The sequence below is a fragment of the Mus caroli genome, chromosome 11 (genome assembly GCF_900094665.2).
Source record: "Mus caroli chromosome 11, CAROLI_EIJ_v1.1, whole genome shotgun sequence".
Lineage (NCBI taxonomy): Eukaryota > Metazoa > Chordata > Mammalia > Rodentia > Muridae > Mus > Mus caroli.
The window spans coordinates 102,466,388-102,490,112 of record NC_034580.1 but is presented as its reverse complement, the minus strand read 5'-3'; the positions used below and the strand labels follow the sequence as shown (position 1 = coordinate 102,490,112).

Below are 23,725 nucleotides of genomic sequence, written 5' to 3'. Positions count from 1 at the left end.
TAATATGTAAGTACACTGTAGCTGACTTCAGACATTCCAGAAAAGGGCGTCAGATCTCGTTATGGATGGTTGTGAGCCACCATATGGTTGCTGGGATTTGAACTCGTGACCTTTGGAAGAGCCGTCAGTGCTCTTACCTGCTGAGCCATCTCACCAGCCCCAGAGTTGGTTTTCAATACTACCACCACATAGGTTTCCAGGGATTGAACTCTGGGTGCCGTGGTTGTCAGTGAGCACCTGGCTTGCTGAACCCCCACCCTGTTTCTTAGGGATATATTCTTGTAGGGCCGCAGGTGATGGGCACATGACATGATGTCAGTCAGTGCAGCTTTCTCAGAAACTAGAGTAGGGGGTGGGGAGGCCGCTCTTTTGGGGCTTGTGGTCTGGAAGGCAAAGAGGAGATACCTCAGCAGCGACAGCTGTTCACTGCAACCAACTTGGGCTAACCCTTTTTCTCTGGGATTTTAGACTTCTCGGGGCTCCTTTGGAGCTTGTGACAGGTTTGTTTGGAAGACCTTTTTTCCTTTTGAGGGGGTGATCCATTCACATCCTTTATTTTCTTATTTATTGTCAGTTTCCTGTGGCGAGAGCGGAGAGAGGTGAAGTTGCTGGCTACCTTGCTGGCTGCCAGGCTGTGGTTCAAGGCAGAAGTGAGCAGCCTCTTGTCTTTTGGTTGAGGTAGGCTACTAAGCCTCACTGTCTGATAGTCTATGAGCCCAGTTGACATTAGCACACTAGCCCCTCAGTATTCACCCCCACAAAGTCTGATCCCCTGAATGTGTTCCCAGAAGTAGCACAGCATCCAGAGGCCAGGTGACCTGAGCCCAGGGATAGGGCACAGGATGTGGGATGTGGTCATTGGTCTGACTCTCTTCTTCTGTATTTCATTTTAAAGCATTGAATCACAAAAAAGACAACCTGCTTTGTATGGAGCAGTTTCATTCTGCCAATAGTACTACTGACTGACTGACTGACTGACTGACTGACTGACTGAAGCATTTTCCCATGTATATGACCTTTTGGTCACAACCACAGGTCTCGGGCACACTAATAGACAGATTTGTTTAGAGCTGGAATCGGCTGGTTGGTGGGCGTCAGTTTTCCTGTGATCCCCACAGCACCCTGACTTTACTGTCCCTGTTTGCTCTCTGCCCCACACCAGCTCTCCTTCACAGACCAGGATACTGAGACCAGGCCAAGACAGGGACTAGCCAGGCCAGGAGAAGCCCACACTAGGGGCTTCCATAGATCCCTCCCATGCCCTCAGGTGTCTGGCCGGCATTGCATATGTAGGCTGGTGAGGGCAGATGGAGGGTTGATGTGTGGTTGCAGGTGGAGCGCACTCTCCACCGTCCAGCACTCCTCTGAGCAGCCTGAAGCCATGTGGCCCTAGTCTACCCTCTTGTACTCCAGCATCACTTTTTTCACTCTTGCCAAGTCTGAGCTAGGAAAGGGTGGGCAAGTGCCATTAGTTCTCTCAGGCACCTAGAAAATTAATGGTGGGCTTGGAAACGTGTGTGCATGTACACACGTACACATGTACGTCTGTCCATCCGTCCGTCCATCCATATCAAAGATGACGGATGGACTAGCTGAGTATGACGCCACTCAAGAGGAGGGCAGGAGGATTGCCACCATTTTAAAGCCTGCCTAGTCTAATAGTGAGTATGAGGTTTACCAGGATTGTCTCAAACAAAAGAACACTACAGCACAAGTATGGAGGGAGGACCTGTATTGCTGTGGCGATTGGGTTTAAACACTGTCTTCCATGTGCCAACGAGTTACTGTTTGTCCTTCATTGTCATGATCTCATCCCATCCCACCATCCCCCCTCCCCCTCCCCCTCTCCCATCGCTCCCACCCCTGCCCTCTCACTGCCCTCGCACCCGCACTCTGTTTCTGGGCAGCTCAGAAGTGTGCTGTGTGTAAGGACTGCACAGGGTCTCCTGTGAGCACACAGAGAATCCTTAGCAGACAGTTTGAGCTGTCAGCCTTCTCTGGCCTGGTAAGGACTTCACCTTGCAGTACTATCTCTTGATGAGAGACTTTGTGAGTCTGGCTTAAAGATAAACTCAGCTTGGAAAATTGCTTTGTAACTTAAGGGAGCCAGTTTACGCCTGTTTCATCGGTTTGAGTTGGAAACATGCCGTAGGCGTTTGATAGAAAACAAACACTTGATTTCCTTTTCCAACTTGAGTTTACATTTTGATCTAAATTCTCCTAGTAATTATAAGTAAAACTTAAAGCTTTGGGGTAATGATCAGATGTTGAACAATCTCTTCAGAGGCTGGAGATGGCTTAGAAGTTAAGAGCAGAAGCTGCGGGCTGGTGAGATGGCTCAGTGGGTAAGAGCACCCGACTGCTCTTCCGAAGGTCCAGAGTTCAAATCCCAGCAACCACATGGTGGCTCACAACCATCCGTAACGAGATCTAGCACCCTCTTCTGGAGTGTCTGAAGACAGCTACAGTGTACTTACATGTAATAAATAAATAAATCTTTAAAAAAAAAAAAAAAAAAAAAAGAGCAGAAGCTGCTCTTAAAAAGTGCCCGAATTCAGTTCCCAGCACCCAAGCTGGGTGGCACACACTGGTCTGTAACTCCCACTGCAGGGAACCTGATACCTCCTGGCCTCGGGGTACTGCACTCACTCATACATGCATAATTTAAAATAAAACAAAAATCTTTAAAGAAACTATAGCAGAAAGGATTGAATTAATAAAAAAATGTTCTTTAAACTTTATGGTTATCTGTGTGGAGTGGTTCACATCTATAATCAATCTTAGACCTTGGGAAAGCTGGAGCAAGAGCATTGCCTTGAGTTTGCGGCCAGCCTGGGCTATAGGAGTTGAGACCCTATCTCCAAGGGAGGAGGATGCCGCAAAAACCCGCCAAAGTTATCCTGAGGCTAAGACACTAACTAGTCAGTGCAAGCAAATAAGAAAGACTGTTCCTAGTAAGCTGGCCAGCAGGCGATGCCCCGGCAGGGCCCGGGTGTACACCTGGTCTTTAGCGCCGCGCCGCAGAGAGGGAGGGGTGTCCAGACCTGTTTGGTTTCTGTGTCCACTTGTACTGGCTGTGAAGCCTTAGGCAAGACATGCCATGTCTCTGTCTGCCTTGGTTTCCTTACTTAGGAGACAGGAGGCTTAGAATTTCTGTCTTTTTGAGCCCTGAAGAGGAATGTGTGTCCCAGAGTGTTGGGGACATAAATCTTCAGTGAAAGTTCCCTCATGCTGCTCATTTCAGAGAACAATTATTTTTCTTCCTCCATTCCTAAGTTTCATGTTTGCTGGTGAGATTCAATTAGGGTGCCAGAATTTAAAGAATTTTATTATCAATAGCAGACAGAATTAACTTTCTCTGGAGAGATATTTTGTGAAGTCAGACTCTAGCAGACATCTTCAGAATGCCCCCCTCTTTCCCTCCCCTCCACCTCCCTTCCTGCTCCCCCCCCTCCCCACTCCCATTCACTCTGAAACACAGACACATGCTGCTTGCACATTGTCATTGGGACTTGTGAGAAACACAGCATAGTTCAGCATGAGGTCTGGGCTCCTCTGTCAGTTTTGGGCTCCAGGCACCATTTTTCTGGCAATTATTAGTTCTAGAACCTTGGGCATCTTCTGATAGCCACAAGGCTAGGTCACCAAAGGTCTCAGCCTCTAGGATGTCTCAAACTGACCCTGCTGCATTCTTCTTAAACCTCAGTGGGTTCCCTCTTACTATGGCCCCATCCTTCCAGCTTTTGATCCCAGGACCCAGGCTCCATCCGTAAGAATAGCTTCTTTCACATACAGCCCCCCAGAGTGGCAACCCGTGTCTCCTGACTCAGATCTGTTTTGCCCGGCTGTCAGCACTTCTCACTGAAGTTTGTGAGGGCTGACTGAGCTCCTGAGCCTCTCAGTTCCACTTGTGCATGCACATTGTGTGCAGTCTCAGGCGTCCCTCATTCCCTTCCAGTGACCAGGTCCTCAGTGTGCTGTGTCATAGCACTTGGCCCCAGGGATGTCTTCGGATTCCCCATGGCTGTGGTCCAGTCTCGGGTCCTTGGTCATTTCCTTTTTCCCGTGCCACCACGATCGGTGAGTCTTTCCTCTCATCTAGGGTGTCAGCCCAATACCCCGTTGCTTAGGAAATCCTTCTGTGATTAATCTGCAAACCGATTTGACTCCCTGCTGGCTGTGTTCCCCGCTGGCTTCTATGCTGATTATCGGATCCTTGCCTCCTCCTAGCCCCCCTGAGGCCAGGCTGGGTGCTTTGTGAACTCTGAGGAGGTGTACAGATGGGTGTTTACTGTCTTGCCTCTGCTCTCGGGGCTGGAAAGATGTGATTGCCATTAGAGTGTTCCCCCAAACAGACTTGTAGCAGTGAGTAACTTGTGAAATGAAGAAAGAGAAACATTCTCAGTTAATTTCAAATACTTGTTTTATAGAATGATTCGGGAGAAAGAAGTATTTGGTTTTAGCTTGGTGTTACTTTTGAAATCAATTCCTGTTTGGTAGTGCCTCAGCCAATCCATGGGATTGTTTGCATAGGGGTAAATCTTACACTCCCTTGGACGGTGTAAAAGGAAAGACTGAGTCATGAACAAAGCCACCAGGCAACATGGAGGCTCATTAGAGGGCATGGCTGAACTGTCACCCACTTCCCTGAGGACGGAAATATCTGTGAACAGGGTGTGCTATTGTGGACGTTGCATGGTTGGTACATGCAACAGAATGCTTATTTACAGAAAAGCTGAGGCAGGAGGATTTTCATTTGAGGTCAGCTTAGGCTATCTGGTAAGACTGTCTCAAGCAAACATACACACAAATGTCTGCTTCTACATATAGGTACATCGATGAGCAGAGTGGGCAGGACGGATGGCTGGTGTCGAGGGAGAATGAGTGTCTTTTTGCTATTATCTGTGATTTCTTAAATGATAAGAAAACCTGCATGATGTCATGCCTATGTCCTCGGCAGGTTGCTGTTTACCACAGAAAGGTTCTTTATGGATATGTGGGTAGATATATGTACATATAGGTGTGTGTATGTGTATGGTGTGTGTGTGCGTGTGCGTGTGTGTGTGTGTAGAGGCCAGAAGAGGGCATTGGGTCTCCCTGGAGCTGGAGTTACAGGAGGTTGTGAGCTGCCCGATGTAAGCGATGGAAACTGAACTCTGGGTCTCTGTATGAGCACCAGTTGGTTTTAATAGCTCAGCCATTTCCCTAGGTCTCCTGCAAAATTTCTGGAGAAAAATAAAACAGTATAGTGGATATTTTCTCAGGGAAAACAAATCTAAATTTTCTATTGCCAAAGAGATAGGTAGTCTTTGAGGACAAGTGCTGTTATCTTTTGGATGTCTCTGTCATTAAAATACAAGGGAAATCTAGATGTGGTGTTGTGTAGACCTATAAATCCCAGCTCTCAGGAGGCAGAAACAGGTGGAGGTTTCTGTAGGTTTAGGCCCATCTAGTCTCCATAGTGAGTTCTAGGTTAGCTGGGACTATACAGTAAGATCCTGTCTCAAATAGCAAGCAAGCAAGCACATAAATAAATGTCAGTGTAGTTAACTGTGACCCTCCTGCTCTTTACAGTTTATGGACTCTGTCTCCTTCCCACGGTTTGGGGGGCCATGCTTCTACCACTGGAATCCTCAGTGGATCCCCAGGAGTGTGAGGCCAGCCAGGCTACTCTTGAACACGTGCTCTCCTGGTTAGCCTTGGCTCTCGACTGTACTGTGGAGGGCAGTTTGGGGTGTTGAGTGACCTGAGTGGTGTCTCATTGCATGTGGATTTGCAGGAAGCTCTGAGTCTGTCCAGGGTTGTGCTTGGGCAGACACTATTCTCCAAGGCCTCATAGACGCCAGAGGATAACCCAGCAACGTACTCGGCACCAGTCATGTGGGAAGGCAGGATACTAGAGTTTGTGGACGGACCTGTGAGCAGAAAGACTCCAAGGGCACAGTTTCCCAGAGCATCGACAGAGCCCCATGCAGCCATCAGGCTTAGAGTACCTCCAGAATTAGATCAGCCCGTCTGGTTCCGTGCTGTGTGCTCATGTTTCTGGTTATGAAATGCTCCGTGTGCTTAATTTCCTCTGCTCTGCCAAGAAGCAACTTTCTCTTCTGCCTTTGTGCATCCGGGGTTCTTTTCAGTCCACTTGCTTTTCTTCGCTGTCTCTTATTCCTGGCTTGTGTCTGGCCTTTGAGACAGCACTGGGCCAGACCTTCGGGGACAGGCGTGGTGGAGCCATGTTGGGGCCAACTCTACATCTAGAGTTTGTGGGCCTGGATTAGGCCACCACCTAAATGCCAGACAGCACAAGACCAGTGCAGCAAAGACCAGGAGCAGGACACTGACCCATTGTGCCGTGTGGCCATGGCAGCAACAGCCCACTTCTGACTCCTCATTTGAAGTGTCTGAAGGAGTTGATTGTCTGGACTTAAGGAGGTAGGGCTCAAGTGAGTTTCAGGCCTGCCATAGAGTAATGGCTTTTGAAGTAGTAGCTTTAGACTGGATTAACCAGTTGATTACCACAAGACGCCCACGAGCAGCTTGAGTTCTGTATAGCTTTCTCTGAGTTTCTGGTCCAGCTTCATCTGTTTCCTTCTGTCTCTCTGTCTCTGTCCCCTCCCTGCCCCATCAAGTCTTCCTAATGTTACATACTGTTTTAGACTAATGAGCCTCAGTTCCCAAAGTAGCGAATTGTGGAGCATGTGCTTGCATGTGTGTGTGTGTGTGTGTGTGTGTGTGTGTGTGTTTTTCTACACATAGGTTTGTGACTGCTGGGAGCGTTTCCACATGATGTCTTTCCTCTCCACTCATCAATCATAATGAGCCCTGAGATGAGAAAGAATGGCTGGGGCATCCATGTGTGAAAGATGTTTCCTAGGATTTATTGGTAAATCATTTGACCAGTTGTCCTTTGAAGACTATGACTAATAATGCAATGGTTGGGGCTGGAAACCTGGCTCAGAGGTAAGAGCCCTGGCTGCTTTTCCAGAGATCCAGGTCCCAGCATCCACGTGGAGGTCACATCCACGTGACTTCAGTTCCAAGAGATCTGATGCTCTCTCATGGCCTCGATAGGCACCATGCATCGCGTACAGACTTACATGCAGCAAAACACCACCATACACATGAAATATAACATAATAATAAATATAGTGGTCGAGTGTTGACAAGATGGCTTCTCAGGTTAAGGTGCTTGCTGCCTGCCTTTGCTCCCCAGGACCCACTTGGTAGAAGAAGAACTGACTCCTGCAGGTTGTCCTCTGAGGTCACATAGTGTATGTGCCATGGCAGTTGTGCCTCCCCAACTTTGCATAAATAAATATCATAGGGGAAAAAAGGCAGGGATCGTGCCTCTGACACCGCATATCTGCAAAGGAGGCTCCGGGAGCCAGGGGGTCATTTTCAGCCTTGGAGAGGCTGCAGCGGCCACTCCATGGCTAAGGACACTCATTGCTCTTCCAGAGGACCAGTGTTTGGTGGCTTATGACTGTCTGTAATTCCTGGTCCAGGAGATCTGATGCCCTCTTTTGATCTCCTTGGGCATTAGGCACATACATAGTGGATATACATACATGTAGGTAAAATACCCATATACATAAAATAAATTAAAAAAAATTAAGGGTTTACTAGAAACTGTACAGCTATTCATTCAGAATAAAATCGCAAAAATTGCCCAAATCATCAAGATCCTTGCCCTTGGTGTTCCTTCTTGTTTTTGTTTTGTTTTGGATACAGTCTTAGGCAGGCCTTGAGTTTCTGATTCTTCTGCCTCTATCTTCCAAAGAATCCTAGCAAATAACAGGCATGCGCCACCATGCCTGGTTTATGCAGTGCCGGAGATTGAGGCCAGGGCTTGCTAGACAATCAAGTGAGCCACATCCCCAGCCTTCCTTGCTTTTATGTAGAAGTGCAGCTGCGTGTGGTTTCATTCTGGCTCCAAGTTCTCATTAGCCATGTGTGACATAGTAGGACCTTTTGCAGCAGGCTTGGTTTAGTCTAACTCTTGCTTCAATTATCAGAAATGGCAACAGGTCACACTCCCTTAGAATGAGGTTACCCTCGAATGCTCATTTCCTTGACTTAAAATCAAGCAATAGACTGATTCTCTCTAACTTAGCGGTGTTTAATCATCACAGTTGTGACAGTGGTTTGATTTTATAACACTGAACTCTTTATAAATTCTATTGTTGATTAAAATTCAGATCTGCCTTGAAATGGTAATAATGAATTAATCAATTAATTACTGTCAAACACTGTTAGAATCTTGCAAAATTTTCAGTCAACAGGGGGAGAGGACAGGAAAGGAGGTTGATTGGGTCAGCCTGGTACAGTGGTCCTGTGAGTTGAAACATGGATTGAGAGACCAGAATTTGGGAAGATGTGAATATGCTGAACACAACCAGTAAAAAAACCAGGCAATTGCTGGGTGGTGGTGGCAGGCGGATCTCTTGAGTTTGAGGCCAGCCTGGTCTACAGAGTGAGTTCCAGGACATCCAGGGCTACACAGAGAAACTGTCTCAAAAAAGCCTACCCTCATGAGGAAACAACAACAACAACAATAAAACAAAGCAAACAAAAAAGCAAACAAAACAAACCATTGCTGTGTGTGCTGGTGAATAATTCTGATACTCTTGAGATAGAGCAAATGGATCTTTATGAGTTTGGGGCCAGCCAGGTCTATATAAGTGAGTTCTGGGCCAGAGCAGGTTCACTCTAGCATTTGGGAAGCTGAGGCCTCCCTCAAGATGAAGACCAGCTTGGGTTCCACGGTGAGTGCTAGGCTAGCCTAGGCTACAGAGTGAGATCTTAAAGCACTAACAATAGCAAAGAGAGGTTGGAATGACTGGAGACCTGGCTCAGAAGGGAAGACCATATACTGCTCTCACAGAGGACCAGCGTTTTCATTCCCAGCACCCAAGTCGGGCAGCTCACAACTGCCTGTAACTCCTGCTCTGGAGAAATCCGACAACCTCTTCTGCATGCCAAGGGCAACTGCACACATATGCACATACCCCACCACCTAGATACACATAGTTTTAAAATAATAAAGCATAAATCTTAAACAATTTAAAAAAGAAATTACCCCTGTAAGCAGCCTTGCACCTTTAAAGAGCACAGAAAGGTCACTTGACGAAGTAAGACCCTGATGGCTTGAGTTAGTTCTTAACCTCCTGGGAGCCTGTTGACTTATTTTTATTTTTTTAAAGATAAGGTATCACTAAATAGCCCTTGCTGGCCTGGAACTTACTCATATAGACCAGGCTGGCCCCTAAACTCACAGAGATCCACCTGCCTCTGCCTCCAGAGTGCTGGGATTAAAGGCGTGAGCTGTGTTCAGTGTAGAAACATCTTCCCAGATTCTGCTTTCTCATTGTGTGCTTTAATCTGTGGGACTTCCCGAGTCTCTGCATTGTCCCTGTTTTGTTAGAGGGAAGGCGGGAGACAAAGGTGTCTGATACTTGACAGCGTGCTCCTGAGTGAGTCTGTGTGCCAGCCATCCTGCACAGGAAAGATGTGCTCAGGCCTGCTGCTGATTCCAGTAGCAACAGTAGCTCACTTTAGTTAAGGGGTGTTTCTTGATCCCCCGAGCAGCTCCTAGGAGGTAGGCACTTTGATCCTGGCTTTGTATAGGAGCATAAATGCTTCAGTCTGGAACTTTGTCACATGCTAACAAATGATAGCAGTAGGACCTGAAGCTGGGCCTGTTTTCTTGTTTGATTTCTGCTATTTTTTTTTATTTGTTTTGTTTTGTTGAGACAGTATCTCACTGTGTTGCCCTGGCTGTCTGGAAACTCAGAATAGAAGCCAGGCTGGCCTTGAACTCAAAGAAATCCACCTGCCTCTGCCTCCCAAGTGCTGGGAGTAAAGGCATTTGCCACCATGCCTGGCCTCTGTTTAAGATTTATTACTCGAGTTCTCCAGTGTACATGTGCATTGTGTGTGAGTGCAGGTGCCCACAGAGACCGGAAGATGGCATCATAGTCCCCTGGAGCTGCAGTGTAGGCGGTTGTGAGCTGCCCAATGTGGATACCGGGAACAGACAGAACTCATGACCTCTAGAAGAGCAGCAAGTGTTTAACGTTTTAGCTATCTTTCCAGCCCCAGAGTTTGACTCTTTAATCGGTTATTTTTGTATAGTAGGTTTGCCCATTCAACTCTTATCTCATTTCAGAAATCTGTTTAGACCTCACAACAATCACACCTGTCTTAAAGTTACAAAAGCTTAATTACTGCTTGGGGCTGGAGAGTCGGTTCAGCAGTTAAGAGGACTGGCTGCTCTTCCAGAGGACTTGGGTTCAATTCCCAGTGCACATTAAATACATACATACATACATACATCAAGCAAGGTGTGATACGTGCTGTAGACAAGCAAGTGACCCAGTGGGTGCCCCAGGCTACAGGAGAGATTTGTTGGTTTTCCTAGGGGCAGAGTGGTGCAAGCAGCCAGTCTGTATCCAGTCTTCCCTTTGCTTTTATCTATAGCCTCTAAGGAGCTCCAACTTGAATGGGCCAAATAACAGGATCACCCCACCTGCACAGATCTTCAGAGGGTCAAGAGAGTCTCAGGGACGATGTTGGTTTATAGGTAGCTTGCTCTCCTTGCTCTTCCTCCAACCCCGGACTTTTCCTTCCAGCCCGACTAAGGAGCAGCCGCCAAGTGCTGTCTGTCCTTGCTAACGTGAAGCAATCTGTATGTTAAGATTCTGTTGAGCCCTAAAGTGTGCCGTGGTGTCTTCCACAGGGGTGCTTGGAGCTCATGGTATACTTTAGATCTTTAGCTTCTTCTGATGTGCTTCTTGTTCTCAAGGTTTTTCAACCGTCCTGCTGCCTGGCATTGGCTCCTGTGTAGGGCTGCTTTTTCCCTAGTTTTCCCAAGTCTTGGTTTTGTTGAATGAAAAACATGTTGCACAAGAGTCAAAGCTGACTCATGTCCTCAGGCTGGATGAAAAATGGAGTTCAGACCCTGGAGGTTTAACCAGGTGGAAAGGGAGAGATATCTGGGCTTAACAAGGCCGTTGGCTTCCTGTCTAGAATTCTCTTTTTCTGGGATTATATGAACTAGGGTAGCTTGGAGAACTAAGGAAGGTAGCATTACAGATAACCATTTGGCAAATTCCACGATGGACAAGAGTAAGTAAGTTTGGGGTGGGGCGGGAAGGGGTGGTCAGAATCAGGGGATTGATGGGTTGTTGAGTTTAGAGTTAGGGCTTACTGGAGCTGGGTGTGGCTGGTGTGGAGGAGGAGCAGGAGGGATGGATGGGAGAGTTTTGTGTAGAGACATGGGAAGTGGTCGATGTGTGGAGTTGGCTGTGTGAGACAAGGTAGCACCACCTCCCTGGCCAGTTAGGATCAGGGCTTGCGACCATGAGGAGAGAGAGGCCTCGATGGGAGAGGCACAGTCAAGAATCAGGTCAGTGGAGTCAGGACATTCCTGAAAACAGCAGAGGGCAGGGCTGACTTCCTGGATCAGGTTGGCAGGGCCTGGGGCAGGAGTAGAGACTGATGTTCATGACAGAGGCTGCTCTGCAAGGGAGGGAGGGAGAAGGAGAGGGAGAGGAGGAGGGGGAGGGGGAGAGGGAGGGAGGGAGGGAGAGAGAGAGAGAGAGAGAGAGAGAGAGAGAGAGAGAGAGAGAGAGAGAGAGAGAGAGAGAGAGAGAGAGAGAGAGAGAGATTGATTGGTCCAGCTTATGGAACTCAGATTGCCAGGCTTGGTGGCGAGCATCTTAACCTGATGAGACATATCTTGCCGGCCTTCCTTCACGTTTCTTTGTTTGTTTTGTTTTGTTTTGTTTCTGTTTTCTCCAAGGGCCAGAGAAAGGAGAAGGTTCATTTCTCACTGACTTTTGTCTCTAGAAAGACAGGGGGCCTCATGAAAGGCTCAGCAGAGCTCTAAGGATGTGGGACCATGGAGAAGGGTAGTTCCCATCCACAGGTAGATGAGGCTGGAGTTGTCCTTGGAGAGATGTTTGTCTAGAATTGATAACTGAAGCGTGAGGCAGAGAGCCCAGTGGGACTCTGCCTCTCTCACAGGCAGACAGCTGCCAGCTATGGTGCCCATCTGTGTCCAGGTGGGCATCAGAGGAGGAAAGCTACAGGGTGCCAGGGAGGCCTGATGCCTGCCCTCCACCGCCTCTACTCTTGGACCTTTGACTATCTGTTAGGCCCAGCAACTTCAGCTCTCTGCCCACCCGTGAGCGGATGTAAGGGATGTTTCTACAGCTGGGCCAAGCAAGACAAGTCTGGAAGGCCTCCCAGTATTTGCTGGTGTGAGCTGAGCCTCCTTGAACTGTTAGAACAGTTGGAAATGGTTTTGACTTGATTGTCTTCAGAGCATTGGTCATCTGAACTGCACTTCAGTTTCCTGAATATTTGCCAAGAATGTCTCTGGTATACAGTGAAAAAGTAGAACTCCTAAGTGTGTTCTGTTCTGGTAGAATTTAGAGCCTTCTGGAAAGTTCCTTGAGGACAATGGACAAGAGTCCCCTCATCTCACAGCTCAGGAAGGTGGAGTGAGTGCAGGACCTGCCCAGTCAGGGTCTCAGCCCTCCTTGAAGCGCCTGCCTCATGGCTGCGTTTGGTACGTCTTTCAGTGACTGATTCTAGCTGACCAGTTGTTGGGATCTTACTCTTGTGGCGCTCTTGGGCCCCATCAGTTCATAGCTAGGCTGCCTTCGGCCTAAATCCTTCTTGGGACACCTACAATGGAGGAGGGCCTTGCCTCAGAGCTTATAGGCAAGTGATCCTCAGAGGACACCACAGGGCGGCCATGTGGCTGGGTTGGCTCTGTCAGAAGCATGGCAGCTTCTGACTCTACAGATCTTGAGCATGAGACAGGGTTTCTCTGTGTAGCCTTGGCTGTCCTGGAACTCACTTTGTAGACCAGGCTGGCCTCGAACTCAGAAATCTGCCTGCCTCTGCCTCCCAAGTGCTGGGATTGAAGGCGTGCGTCCCACTGCCTGGCTTGGCTGAGACTCCTTTTTGTTTTTTGAGACAGGATTTCTCTTTGTAACCCTGGTTGTCCTGGAACTCACTTTGTAGATCAGGCTGGCCTCGAACTCAGAAATCTGCCTGCCTCTGCCTCCCAAGTGCTGGGATTAAAGGTGTGTGCCACCACCTCCTGGCTAAACTTTTTCTTTTAATTCAAAGAAAAATGTTTGTTGCATGTTTATGCCTCATGAGAAAGACCAGAAGAGGGGGTCCCATCCCCTGGAATTGGATGCATAGGAAGTTGGGAGCTCTCAACTGGGCCCTGGGAGTGGAATCTGGGATCCTCAGCAAGTGCTCCTAACGCCGAGCTGTCACTCAGTCCCCAAGTGCACAGAAATCTGAAAGCAAATGCATATCACCGTCAACATTCTCTGTGCTCTAAGACTGATGCTTTGTGAAGGAGGAAAGCTTCTCAGGAAGCCATAAAACCCAGAAGCTGGAGAGCGGAGGTGAAGCGTCCTGGGTACCTTAAAATAGAAATCTCGGAACGGCCGTTTCACAGAAGAGGATAACTAGGTGGTGGGGTGGATAACGGCCGCTGAAGTATAACGTGACCACAGAAGCATTGAGATCTTCCTCTAGCTACTGGACTGGACAAAATAAAAGAGCATGTTTGTGCTTGACAAGGGTGCAGGGAGGCTGTGCTATATAACGACAGTGTTAGCAGCGATACAAATTGGTAAATAATTAGTAGACAGTTTCAACATTTCCAAATGTGCTTCCTGGTGGCACTTGCCTGTGGTGTCAGTGCTTGTGGAGTGGACTTGAGAGGATTAGGAGTTTAAGGCCAGTCTTGCTATACAGCAAGTTTGAGGCCAGTCCAGGCTGCATGAGACCCTGTCTCAAAAACCAGCAGCAGCAGCAGCAGCAGATTTAACTATGAGTCCGTTTGACACCATTTCTGCTCTTACAGATGCACATTTCCACCACACTGGCTCTCATACACAGACCTGTGTAGATGTTTAAAGGCCAGGCAGACCTTTTGGTGGTGTGCCTGCCCTAAAGGCTCTGGGTTCAATCCTTAGCATCACACAGAAGAGCAAAACAAGGGAAGAATTTTCATGGGCCTGGTCCAGAGCAAGGGTCTTAGGTATTTTCTGTTCTTGGGCTAAGGAGGTGGCTCAGTGGGTACCAGTACTTTCGATGCAAGAATGAGGGCCTCAGTTCAAGTCCCCATCACCCATATGAAAGGACAGCCCAGTATGAGTGCATGCCTGTAACCCTGGCATCAGGTGGATCCTGAGACCAGTCAACCTGGCCAAAAGGGAGAACTTCCCCTTCAGCGAGAGACCCTGTCTTACAGCAGGCAAGGTAAAAGGTGACAGCTCACTTACCTGCCCACTCCCACTCACTTCCCTCCCCCACAACACACACACACAGACATGCACGAACGCATGCGCACACACACACCACTGACCTGCCTACCTTCCTTGGTGAGCATTTCCTCAGGATGGAAGGTCTGTCCCATGGGCTGCTGACGGTCTGGGAAACACTGACCCTAACGACCTTAAGACGGTCTTCAGAAAGAGACACTGCTTTGTCAGCATGCATTTTCCTAAGAGCTGAAGTAACGGTTTGTGTCTAAAATAGGATTTCCTTTTAACTTCTTGGAATTTTTTTTTTTTAGGATTCATTTTTAAATGTGTGTGTGAGTAATGTGGGTTTGTGGACTTCAGTGAAACTGTCCCCAGAGTTCAGAAAAGGGTGTTGGATCCCCTGGAGCTGGAATTATACACAGCTGTGAGTCACCTAATACGGGAGCTGGGAACTGAATCCAGGTTCTCTGCATGAGCATCCAGTGCTCTTAACCACTGAGCCATCTCTCTAGGCCCCACCACTTGGAGTTTGAAGTGACTTTTTTTTTAAACCTTTAAAATCTGAAAGATGGTCGTTGTTTCCAGGAGGGACAATGGGATACGGCTAGGCTCTCACATTTGTGTGGCCCTTTGCTGTAGGCGGAGCCATCCCCCAACCCGGCCCGGCACGTCTTTATAAATAAGGCTCTACAGGTCTTGTGTGGTGGGTAGTGCTGGAGGTGGTGCCTGGCGTTGATGCTTGCTTTGAACACCCCTTCCTCTGGGCTGTGGCACTTTAGCTCAGCAGTGGTGGGAGGCGTGGGCCCGCTGGTTTACTCGTGGTATAAGCTCTCTAGGTGGGATGTGGTGGCCGTGGCAGTGGCAGTGCAGGTGTGATATAAGGAGGTGGTAGCTGTGAATCTAGGAACCTGATAAGCCATGGAAAGAGTCCTGGCTTCTAATAGTCAGGGTTTGAGGGTCTTGGAAGAAGGCTAGCTAATGCAGGGGCCAGGCCTGTCTTGAGGTGGAACATAGACTGGCTAATTTTTACCCACCGTGTCAGTTTTGATTCTTGTTGGCAAGGAAGAGTATTACCAAGTTAGGAGGGCTGCTGCCACTTATCAGCTGCTTCGCTGGTATACATTTTTAAGGGATGAACTTGAGATTTTGAGGCTAAATCAGGTCTTTCTAGATGGTTGTTATGGACCTTATCCGCTATTTGAACAGTCTCACCCTCCTTTGCCCCTTTCTTAGAAAAGCAGCTCACATTTGAAGAAACATCAGTAAAAGGTAAGAAGTCCTCTGCAAGGTAGGCGTGGCGGTGCACGCCTTTATCCCAGCTTTTGAGGCCAAGGGGAGGCCAGTTGAGGCTACGTAGTGAGATGCTCCCTTAAACAAAGGAAGGAATAGGATGCAGCTTGCTTTTTCCCTCTTCCAAAAGCCTTTGAATTAAAACTATTAACTCACAGAGCTAAGCTACCAGGCAGGGTGTGGCTAAGTTAACAGTGACCTTGACAAATTAGGATTGCCCTTGAGAAAGAGAACTTCCAAACCTTGACTGTGCCGGGTCCAGAGGCTGATTCACTCCCGTGCAGGCATCCCTCCTGCGGTAACCGAGCATTGAAGGAAGGAAGGACAGACGGAAGAAAGGAAGGAAAAAAGGAAGAAAGAACAGCCACTACCATCTGTCTGTCTGTCCTAGTAAGAGAGGACCAGGCAGCTGTTACTGGTAACATAGTACCCAGAACGTTTGTATGGCTTTGGTTATTGGAAGCCAGGGTTGATAAAAATACAGCTGGAGGTAGGAAGGGAAGTTATTATCAGATTAGAAAATTGCAAAAACAAAAAGCTAATTTCAGAGCAGTTATTAACTGTCAATACATGTCACACTGTCTTGAAATAATTCTTTCTTTTTCATTGTCCAGTCTGACTTACTGTCAACTGGGTTTTCATGGCTTGATTAATGAGGCTAGCCCTTTTGGGGAGTCTAAAAAAGGAGATAAGTTTCATTGACGTTTGGTGTTCCACTCTCAGCCCCTGGACGGCTGTGGAGCTTGTGAGAGGGGAGTGGCTGGCTCCTGTCAGGAGTCTTCGGTGATTTGTTGTTCAAGGTCGAAGGACGCCATTGACCTGTTTTCTGTAGGTAGCATAGAGTAAAGAATGCCACACCCATCCTGGAGCACAAGCCCGTCTGAGAAGCTTCTCCCATTTTAAAATCTACCTTATTTTTCATTTTTATTTTGTGGAGACAAGGTCTCTATGTACCTATGGCTGTCCTGGAACTTGCTCTGTGGACCAGACTGGCATCAAACTCACAAAGATCTGGCTGCCTCTGCCTCCTGAGTTCTGGAGTTAAAAGCATGCAGTACCACACCCAGCTCAGCTTTCTCTCTTACTGAGGGATGAATGTCTTTCCAGGGACAGTGGCTCTAATGGAGAGCACAGCCAGGACCTGGGGAAAGGCCACCAGTGGAGCAGGCAGCATCTGCTTTCCAGGAATGTGGCTGCCACGCCCAGGCTCACAGAGCTTTTGGCTTCCACAGGCTTTTGTTTTCCCACAGATGTTTGGGAGCATGAATGCCTGCACCCCTTACCTTAGCAGCAGCCTCAGTTCTTAGCTAAAGAACAAGTGAAGTTTTGTGCGTTGGCTTGCTTGCTTGCCGAGTCTCGTCTCCTTAGGCTTCTGTGGCTGACCTGCCTCAGCCTCCACAGTGCTGGGGTCACACACAGCCACCTCACCTGGCTTTGTGAGGTTTCCCAGCCCGTGTGCAGCGATGCACATGTGGAGACCAGAGGACAGCTTCTGGAGATTGGTTCTCCCTTTCTTTCCACCCTGTGGGCGGGCGCCCTTGCTCCCCAAGGCCCTGCTTGCCCTTGAGAGGAAAACCCTGATCCTGAACAGTGTCCGGGATGTTTTCTCTGCTCATTTCTCTATTTGCCCTGGACTTTTCCTCTTAAACTGTGCCTTCTCTCTTTTTCTTCTTGAGTAGATCTTGTCACAGAGCCAAAGGGCGTGCTAGAGTGCCTGAGTAATGGAGAAGGCTGACACATTTCAGCTACTCAGGACAGTAGTGTTTAGAGTCGGCCCCAGCACTGAGTTCCCTCTTTAATAATGCATTTTCATTTCATGAGGAGGGAGGACGAACAGGTAATGGTGGCAACCTTGCATCCCTCCCTGCAAGAAGCTCAAAGGTGTCACATGGCACAATCTTATTTTACAGCTGCTGAGCCTGAGAGGTGACTGGAATTTATGACAGGCTCCCCCTGACCCTTTATATGCACTTGTGCATGTGCGTACACACACACACACACACACACACACACACACACACACAAAATGTAAAGAAAAGAGATTGCTAGTTTCCTGGGATCAACCCATGTTTTCTCTAGGCTCCGTTTTTAGGGTTTCCGCTTCCTTAGTCTTTTCCCATTTGTTCCTTGGTCAGTTGTAGAAGTGTCAGCTTCTTAGAGGACTTAAATGTCTGTGTATATTGTGTTCATTGCCAACGGGATAGTGGGCTTGAGAATGGAGCAGCCTTCACGTCAGACACCTCCCCTCCACCTTGCCTCTGAGCCCCTCCAAGGCTGCACACTGTCTGCAGCACACTGTGATCGCATCAGAGTTGCTTAAACATATCACTGGCAGGATATTGTCCCCAAGGGACCCTGGTGACAAGGTTAGTTTTCAAATCTAAAGACGCATGTCACACTTGATGGAGAGGTCAGTGAGAGACTCCAGCCCCGAGGCCTGCTGGTGGCTTGGGCAGAAATGAGTGGGGACAGCAATCTGCGCTGGCATTTCAGCTCCCGAGGCTGAAGGCTGTCTGCGTTTTGGGCCTGAGTGTAATTGAATTTCAGCAGCAGAGGGCACGAGGCTTGGCATTTTTTATAGTGCTAGATTGTGGGCTGGATAAGGAGGCCTTTCATCTCTCAGTGCGTGTGGCCGGTCACATGCTGCTGGGTCAGAACGGAGCTCTTGGCTCCCAAGGAAACATTGTGATGAGCCCAGGGGAGAGCTGCTGCGGCCAGAACACAGACAGACAGAGAGCTGTTCGCTGCTGAGGGAAGGGTGTGCAGTTCAGGATGTCGTCAGGAAGGCCACCCCTGACCAGTCCTCTCACGGTCGGTTGTGCTGGGGTAGACTGCACTGTGTTCAGTTGATTGCACTTTCCTGCTGGCCTGTGGAAAGTCAGCCCTGTTGGCCCTGGAGCTACTCCTAAGAGTACAAGAAGTGGCTTAGCAGAGACCCGAGTGATGCCGGGAACCCAAACCCTGGGTTGGTTCTGGCATACTCAATTTACACATAATTTGGGGCTCCTGGAAGCAGCCGTTGCTTGCCTGGTCCCACAGTGAGAGGAAGTGAAACCCCTGGGCATGAGCTCCAGGGAGCATAGGCTGCCCTGGCCGACTGGCACTTTGATCCTTCTAAGCCGTGAGCGGAAGTCCAGGTCCATCCTGTCAGAGCGAAGAGGCCCACAGGCATCCTTGTGTTTAAAGAAGGGCTGTGGTGCCCCAGCCTCTACTAACTTGCTTTGTGAGATAAAGAAGTGGAGCCAGGCGTGGCCAGTGTTTGCAGTGGTGTTTGCAGTGGTGTTTGCAGTGAGCCTCTGAAGCTCCAAGGTTTGGCTAGACTGCCTGCCCCATCTGGTGGCCTGGTATCTGCTTCTCTGTGGGTCCTGTCTCGGGCCTTCTTGACTTAAGGACAGGTTGATCAGAAATCATCAGAAGTCCCTTTCAGTTGGCAGATCATGGTGGGCCCCTGACTCTCTGGAAGTTGGCCCCTGGTGGCCTCTGTACAAAACACGGCCGTTTTCTCAGCAGGTGCCTCTTTGTCCCTAAGGTCTGACCTGGATGATGTGAGCAGAGGCTCCAGTGATGTCTCATCCATGGCCTTGGGCTTCGCCTCAGCTAGGCCTCTTTACTTCTGCCCTGTGTTCTAGGAGACCAGCTTAACTATTCAGCCTCAAAACTGTGTGCTTTGTCCCCAACGTGTGCCCAGAGTCTCCTTCCCTTGGCCACAGTGACAGCCATGCTTTACCCTTGGTGTTGCTACAGCAGCTGACTGAGAATTAGCCAGCACCAAACTTTTTAAAAACCACTCCTACAATTTTCCTTTAAAATTACCCTGTGAGGGAGGGGCAGGAGAGACGCTCAGCAGTTAAGGGCTCTTACAGAGTCTGGGTTCAGTTCTCAGCATCCACCTTGTGAGGTGGCATACAAATGTCTGTATTTCCAGCCACGGGGGACCTGATGCTTCTGGCCTTCTTGGCCACTCACATGAATGGATATACACATACCATGTGTGCACACAGCCAGACACATACATATAATTGAAATCTAGGAAGAATTACTAGATTAATATGAACTTGGTAAGAACATGTAAGACTGGGTGGCCACTGAATGGACTGAGCTGTTTCTCATTGTTTCTGTGGCTGCTTTGTCTTGTTTTCTTTTTAACCTGCAGACACGTTGACGTAAAGATAACAGGGAAGCACTGGGCCTGCGCTCAGGAGGCAGAGAGAGCTGTATCTCTATAGATTCAAGTTCAGGGTGTCTACATTATGAGTTCCAGGCTAGCCAGGGCTACAGTAGTGAGACCCTGTCTATAAACAAAACAAGCCAGGGAAGAACTGTCCTGATCTGCAGTGAAACTTCCCAACTGGTGCCCTTTGCTGGATGCAGTAGGTTGCTGTGTCTAATGGAGTGCGTTCTCTCTTCCTGTGTTCCGTCCCAGTCAGAGACCCTGCAGGTCATAGGTCACATGGGCAAAATTCTGCTGCAAAGTCTTTATGGAAGTCATTTCTCTGAGATTTATGGAAGTCATTTCTCTGAGATTTGATGGTGAAAATGTGTTCATGAGGTGTCTGGGCCCCGACTCTGGTGCTCTTTCCGTCGTTGGCAAATTCCCACTCTGGTGATCTAGGAGTATGGTGTCCCCACGCCTGCCACCCCGGGTTCTCTCTGTGCTCTTGTTGGTAGCGTCAGTTGCCGGCATGTTGAACAGGAGTGTTTGGCCGAGGACCTAAGTGTTGGAATACGTGAGCAGTGCGGTATTGATGGTCTCTGGTAGGCTGCTTACGTGTGTTGGGGGGCTGTGTTGTATGTAGTGACCCGTGAGTGAAAACAAGTAGAATTTAACATTTGGGAAATGCCCTCGACCCGTTTTGCAGATAATACTGAGACTGAGAGGTTGGGGTTGTAGCTTGTTTGAGTTGTAACCTATTTGAACTCCACAGAGTTAGCTAGAAAAGGAGTAGTCTGAGAAGCTCTGTTGCCCTGCCCAAGGCAGCCACCCTTCCACTCAACTCATGATGCCTCTCTAGACCTAAGGTCACCTCCCTCTATGGCCCTGTGTGTCCTGTAGCAGAGACCAGATCTAGGGAGCCAGCCACAGCATGCACAGATTGGGCTTCATGCCCCTGTCTTAATCTTCTGCCTGTGCCCATCCTGCCTCTACTACCCACCAGTTCAGCGAACAGAGAAGGTGTCTAGTGTCTCACCCTGCCTGGCCTTATGGCCTCAGAACTCCTGCTGTCTGCCCCACATCCTGGCTCTTCCAGTGGCATCATTGTCCACCTGTAGAGGCCTGGCATGATGCCCTGTGCCCTGCAAGTTGACTGTAATTAGCCAGGTGTCTCTAGCATGTAAGAGTTATGAGGCTGAGGCAGGAGGATCATGCACTTGAGGCTAGCTTGAGCCACATAGTCAGGTGCACAGTGATGTAAGATGTCATGACCTGCATGTCACAGGTGCACTTGGCATTATCTGTTTGGCTGGCAGCTTTGCGGATGCCTGCCTTCCTTCCACCTGGCTGTTAGGCTTTGTTAGTCCTCCCTCCCGCAGTACTCAGTGGCACTCATGCTTGCTGGTAGGCGTCCACACTGACTGTCGGCTTTCTTCCATGTGAGTAATGGATTCAGTTTTGAGCCAATGCTTGTTTTATGTGAGGCCTCAGTGCCCTCGCTGGATGGCACTTGGCATGGAAGAACAACAACAGGTCATGACAATTAGTTTCTAGGTTTCCCGATGTGGCTGTTTAGCCACTTATTACAAGGTAGCAGAACAGGGTGGCCACTGTGGGAGACTTGAGGCACATTGTTAGGGCGGCTGTGACCCTGCAGCGGAAGCAGGAATCGTCTTGAGTTAACTTTACACAGCCAGAACACTAGTGGTGAAATTTCTGTCTCAAGAGCCTTAAGCTCAGCCAGGTGCTTCATTTTTGCTTTGTAGTAGAGAGAGTTGCTGGTAGACATGCGCCGGTTAAAGGGAAGGAGTGGTTATTTAGCAGTTGCAAGGAGACAGATTGTTGACATTTAGAACGCTGGTGTGTGGTTTGCTCCTAAGAGAGAATGCCTAGCTGGGATTTATCTGGTGGGAATTAAACCACTAAACCTTCCAAAGTGTGACGCTATGGCCATCTGCCATGGAAAAGCATAATCACCATCCAAGTCTGGGCTCGGAGCTACATGTGGCCCAGTCACCTGTGGAGAAGCCACTCTGACTTGTTCTCTTCTTGCTGTTTTTTTCAGAGCCTGAGCCCTTGCGAAGCCGGCAATGACAAGTCTGAATGGTCGCCATGCTGAGAAAACCATTGACATGCCAAAACCATCAGCCCCCAAAGTGCACGTGCAAAGGTCTGTGTCCCGAGACACCATCGCCATTCATTTCTCGGCATCCGGGGAGGAGGAGGAGGAAGAGGAGGAGGAGCTCAGGGGCTCCCTGGGGGAGGGGCTAGATGACCAAAGCATTGTAACGGGGCTTGAAGCCAAGGAGGACCTGTATCTTGAACCCCAGGGTGGCCATGACCCTGCAGGCCCTGTCTCGACGGCCCCTGCAGATGGGCTGTCTGTGTCTGAGACCCCTGCCATTTTGCCTGTCTCTGAGAACACTGTAAAGCTGCTGGAGTCCCCTGCTCCAGCACTGCAGGTATTAAGTCCAGTGCCATTGGCTCTGTCTCCAGGATCATCTTCATCTGGACCCTTAGCTAGTTCTCCCAGTGTGTCGTCCCTTTCTGAGCAGAAAACCAGTTCTTCGTCTCCACTGTCTTCTCCTTCCAAGTCCCCTGTCCTGTCCTCCAGTGCCTCGTCCTCAGCCCTCTCAAGCGCAAAGCCCTTCATGAGCCTGGTGAAGTCCCTGTCAACTGAGGTGGAGCCAAAAGAATCCCCCCACCCCCCGAGGCACAGACACTTGATGAAGACTCTGGTCAAGTCTCTGTCCACAGACACTTCCCGGCAGGAGTCGGACACCGTGTCCTACAAGCCCCCTGACTCCAAACTCAACCTGCACCTGTTCAAACAGTTCACACAGCCACGGAACACGGGTGGAGACTCCAAGACTGCGCCTTCTTCCCCCCTGACTTCGCCCTCTGACACTCGTTCCTTTTTTAAAGTGCCCGAAATGGAGGCAAAAATCGAAGACACTAAGCGACGCCTTTCTGAAGTCATCTATGAGCCCTTCCAGCTCCTCAGCAAGATCATGGGGGAGGAGAGTGGCAGCCACAGGCCCAAAGCCTTATCTGCAAGTGCTTCAGAGCTCTCCAGCCTGTCCGGCTTGAACGGGCACTTGGAAAGCAATAACTACAGCATCAAGGAGGAGGAGGGGGACTCGGAGGGGGACGGCTACGGCAGCGACTCCAACACCTCCAGGAGCGACCACCCGAAGCCCACCGAGGACGCCTCGAAGGAAGTGGAGCCCAAGGGTTCCCAGGCAAGTAGTCTGAAGGACTTAGGTCTGAAGACTAGTTCTCTGGTTCTTGAGAAGTGTTCTCTGTCTGCTCTAGTGAGCAAGGAGGACGAAGAGTTCTGTGAACTGTACACGGAGGACTTTGAGCTGGAGACTGAGGGCGAGGGGAGACTTGATAAGACCCTCGATCTCCCCCTCAAGCCAGAGGTGCTTGCCAGCGATGGTGTGGCTCTGGAGAGCGAGGATGAAGAGGACTCGGCTACCGAGCACCAGGAGTTACCTGTGAAGACGCTCGGCTTCTTTATAATGTGTGTCTACGCGTACCTCATCCTCCCCCTCCCCTACTACATGAGCGGGCTCTTCCTGGGCGTCGGCCTCGGGTTCATGACTGCAGTCTGCATGATTTGGTTCTTTACGCCACCAAGTGCTCACAAACACCACAAATCTCACAAAGCTCTGCGGCACCAGAACACGAGATCTCTGGACATCAAGGAGCCCGAAATACTAAAGGTACGGACGGAAGCCTCCCTCCAGCTAACGGCTGAGTGAGCTGATGGCTGAAGGTGTTCGAATCGGGGGTGTGTGTGTGTGTGTAAGATTTATTTATTTATTTATTTAATATGTATGAGTACACTGTAGCTGTCTTCAGACACACCAGAAGGGGGCATTGGTTCCCATTACAGATGGTTGTGAGCCATCATGTGGTTGCTGGGAATTGGACTCAGGACCTCTGGAAGAACAGTCAGTGCTCTTTTTTTTTTTTTTTT

The 23,725-nt window shown here is 49.2% G+C and overlaps 1 protein-coding gene across 7 annotated transcripts in view; it reads left to right on the top strand.

Annotated features, from left to right (window-relative positions):
• The window catches only part of Tex2 (testis expressed 2), a 109,467-nt gene that overhangs the window by 24,879 nt on the left and 60,863 nt on the right, over positions 1-23,725 (top strand). For 4 of the 7 annotated variants that reach the window (XM_021176086.2, XM_029483456.1, XM_021176084.2 and 1 more), the window contains exon 2: positions 21,806-23,468. In XM_021176086.2, coding sequence (XP_021031745.1) covers positions 21,831-23,468 — 1,638 coding nt within the window. In that variant the 5' untranslated portion in view covers positions 21,806-21,830. Of the gene's footprint in view, positions 1-11,103; positions 11,125-12,483; positions 12,572-21,805; positions 23,469-23,725 lie in introns of those variants that run through there. The other 3 variants (XM_029483455.1, XM_021176085.1, XM_021176089.1) reach the window with 3 other exon arrangements.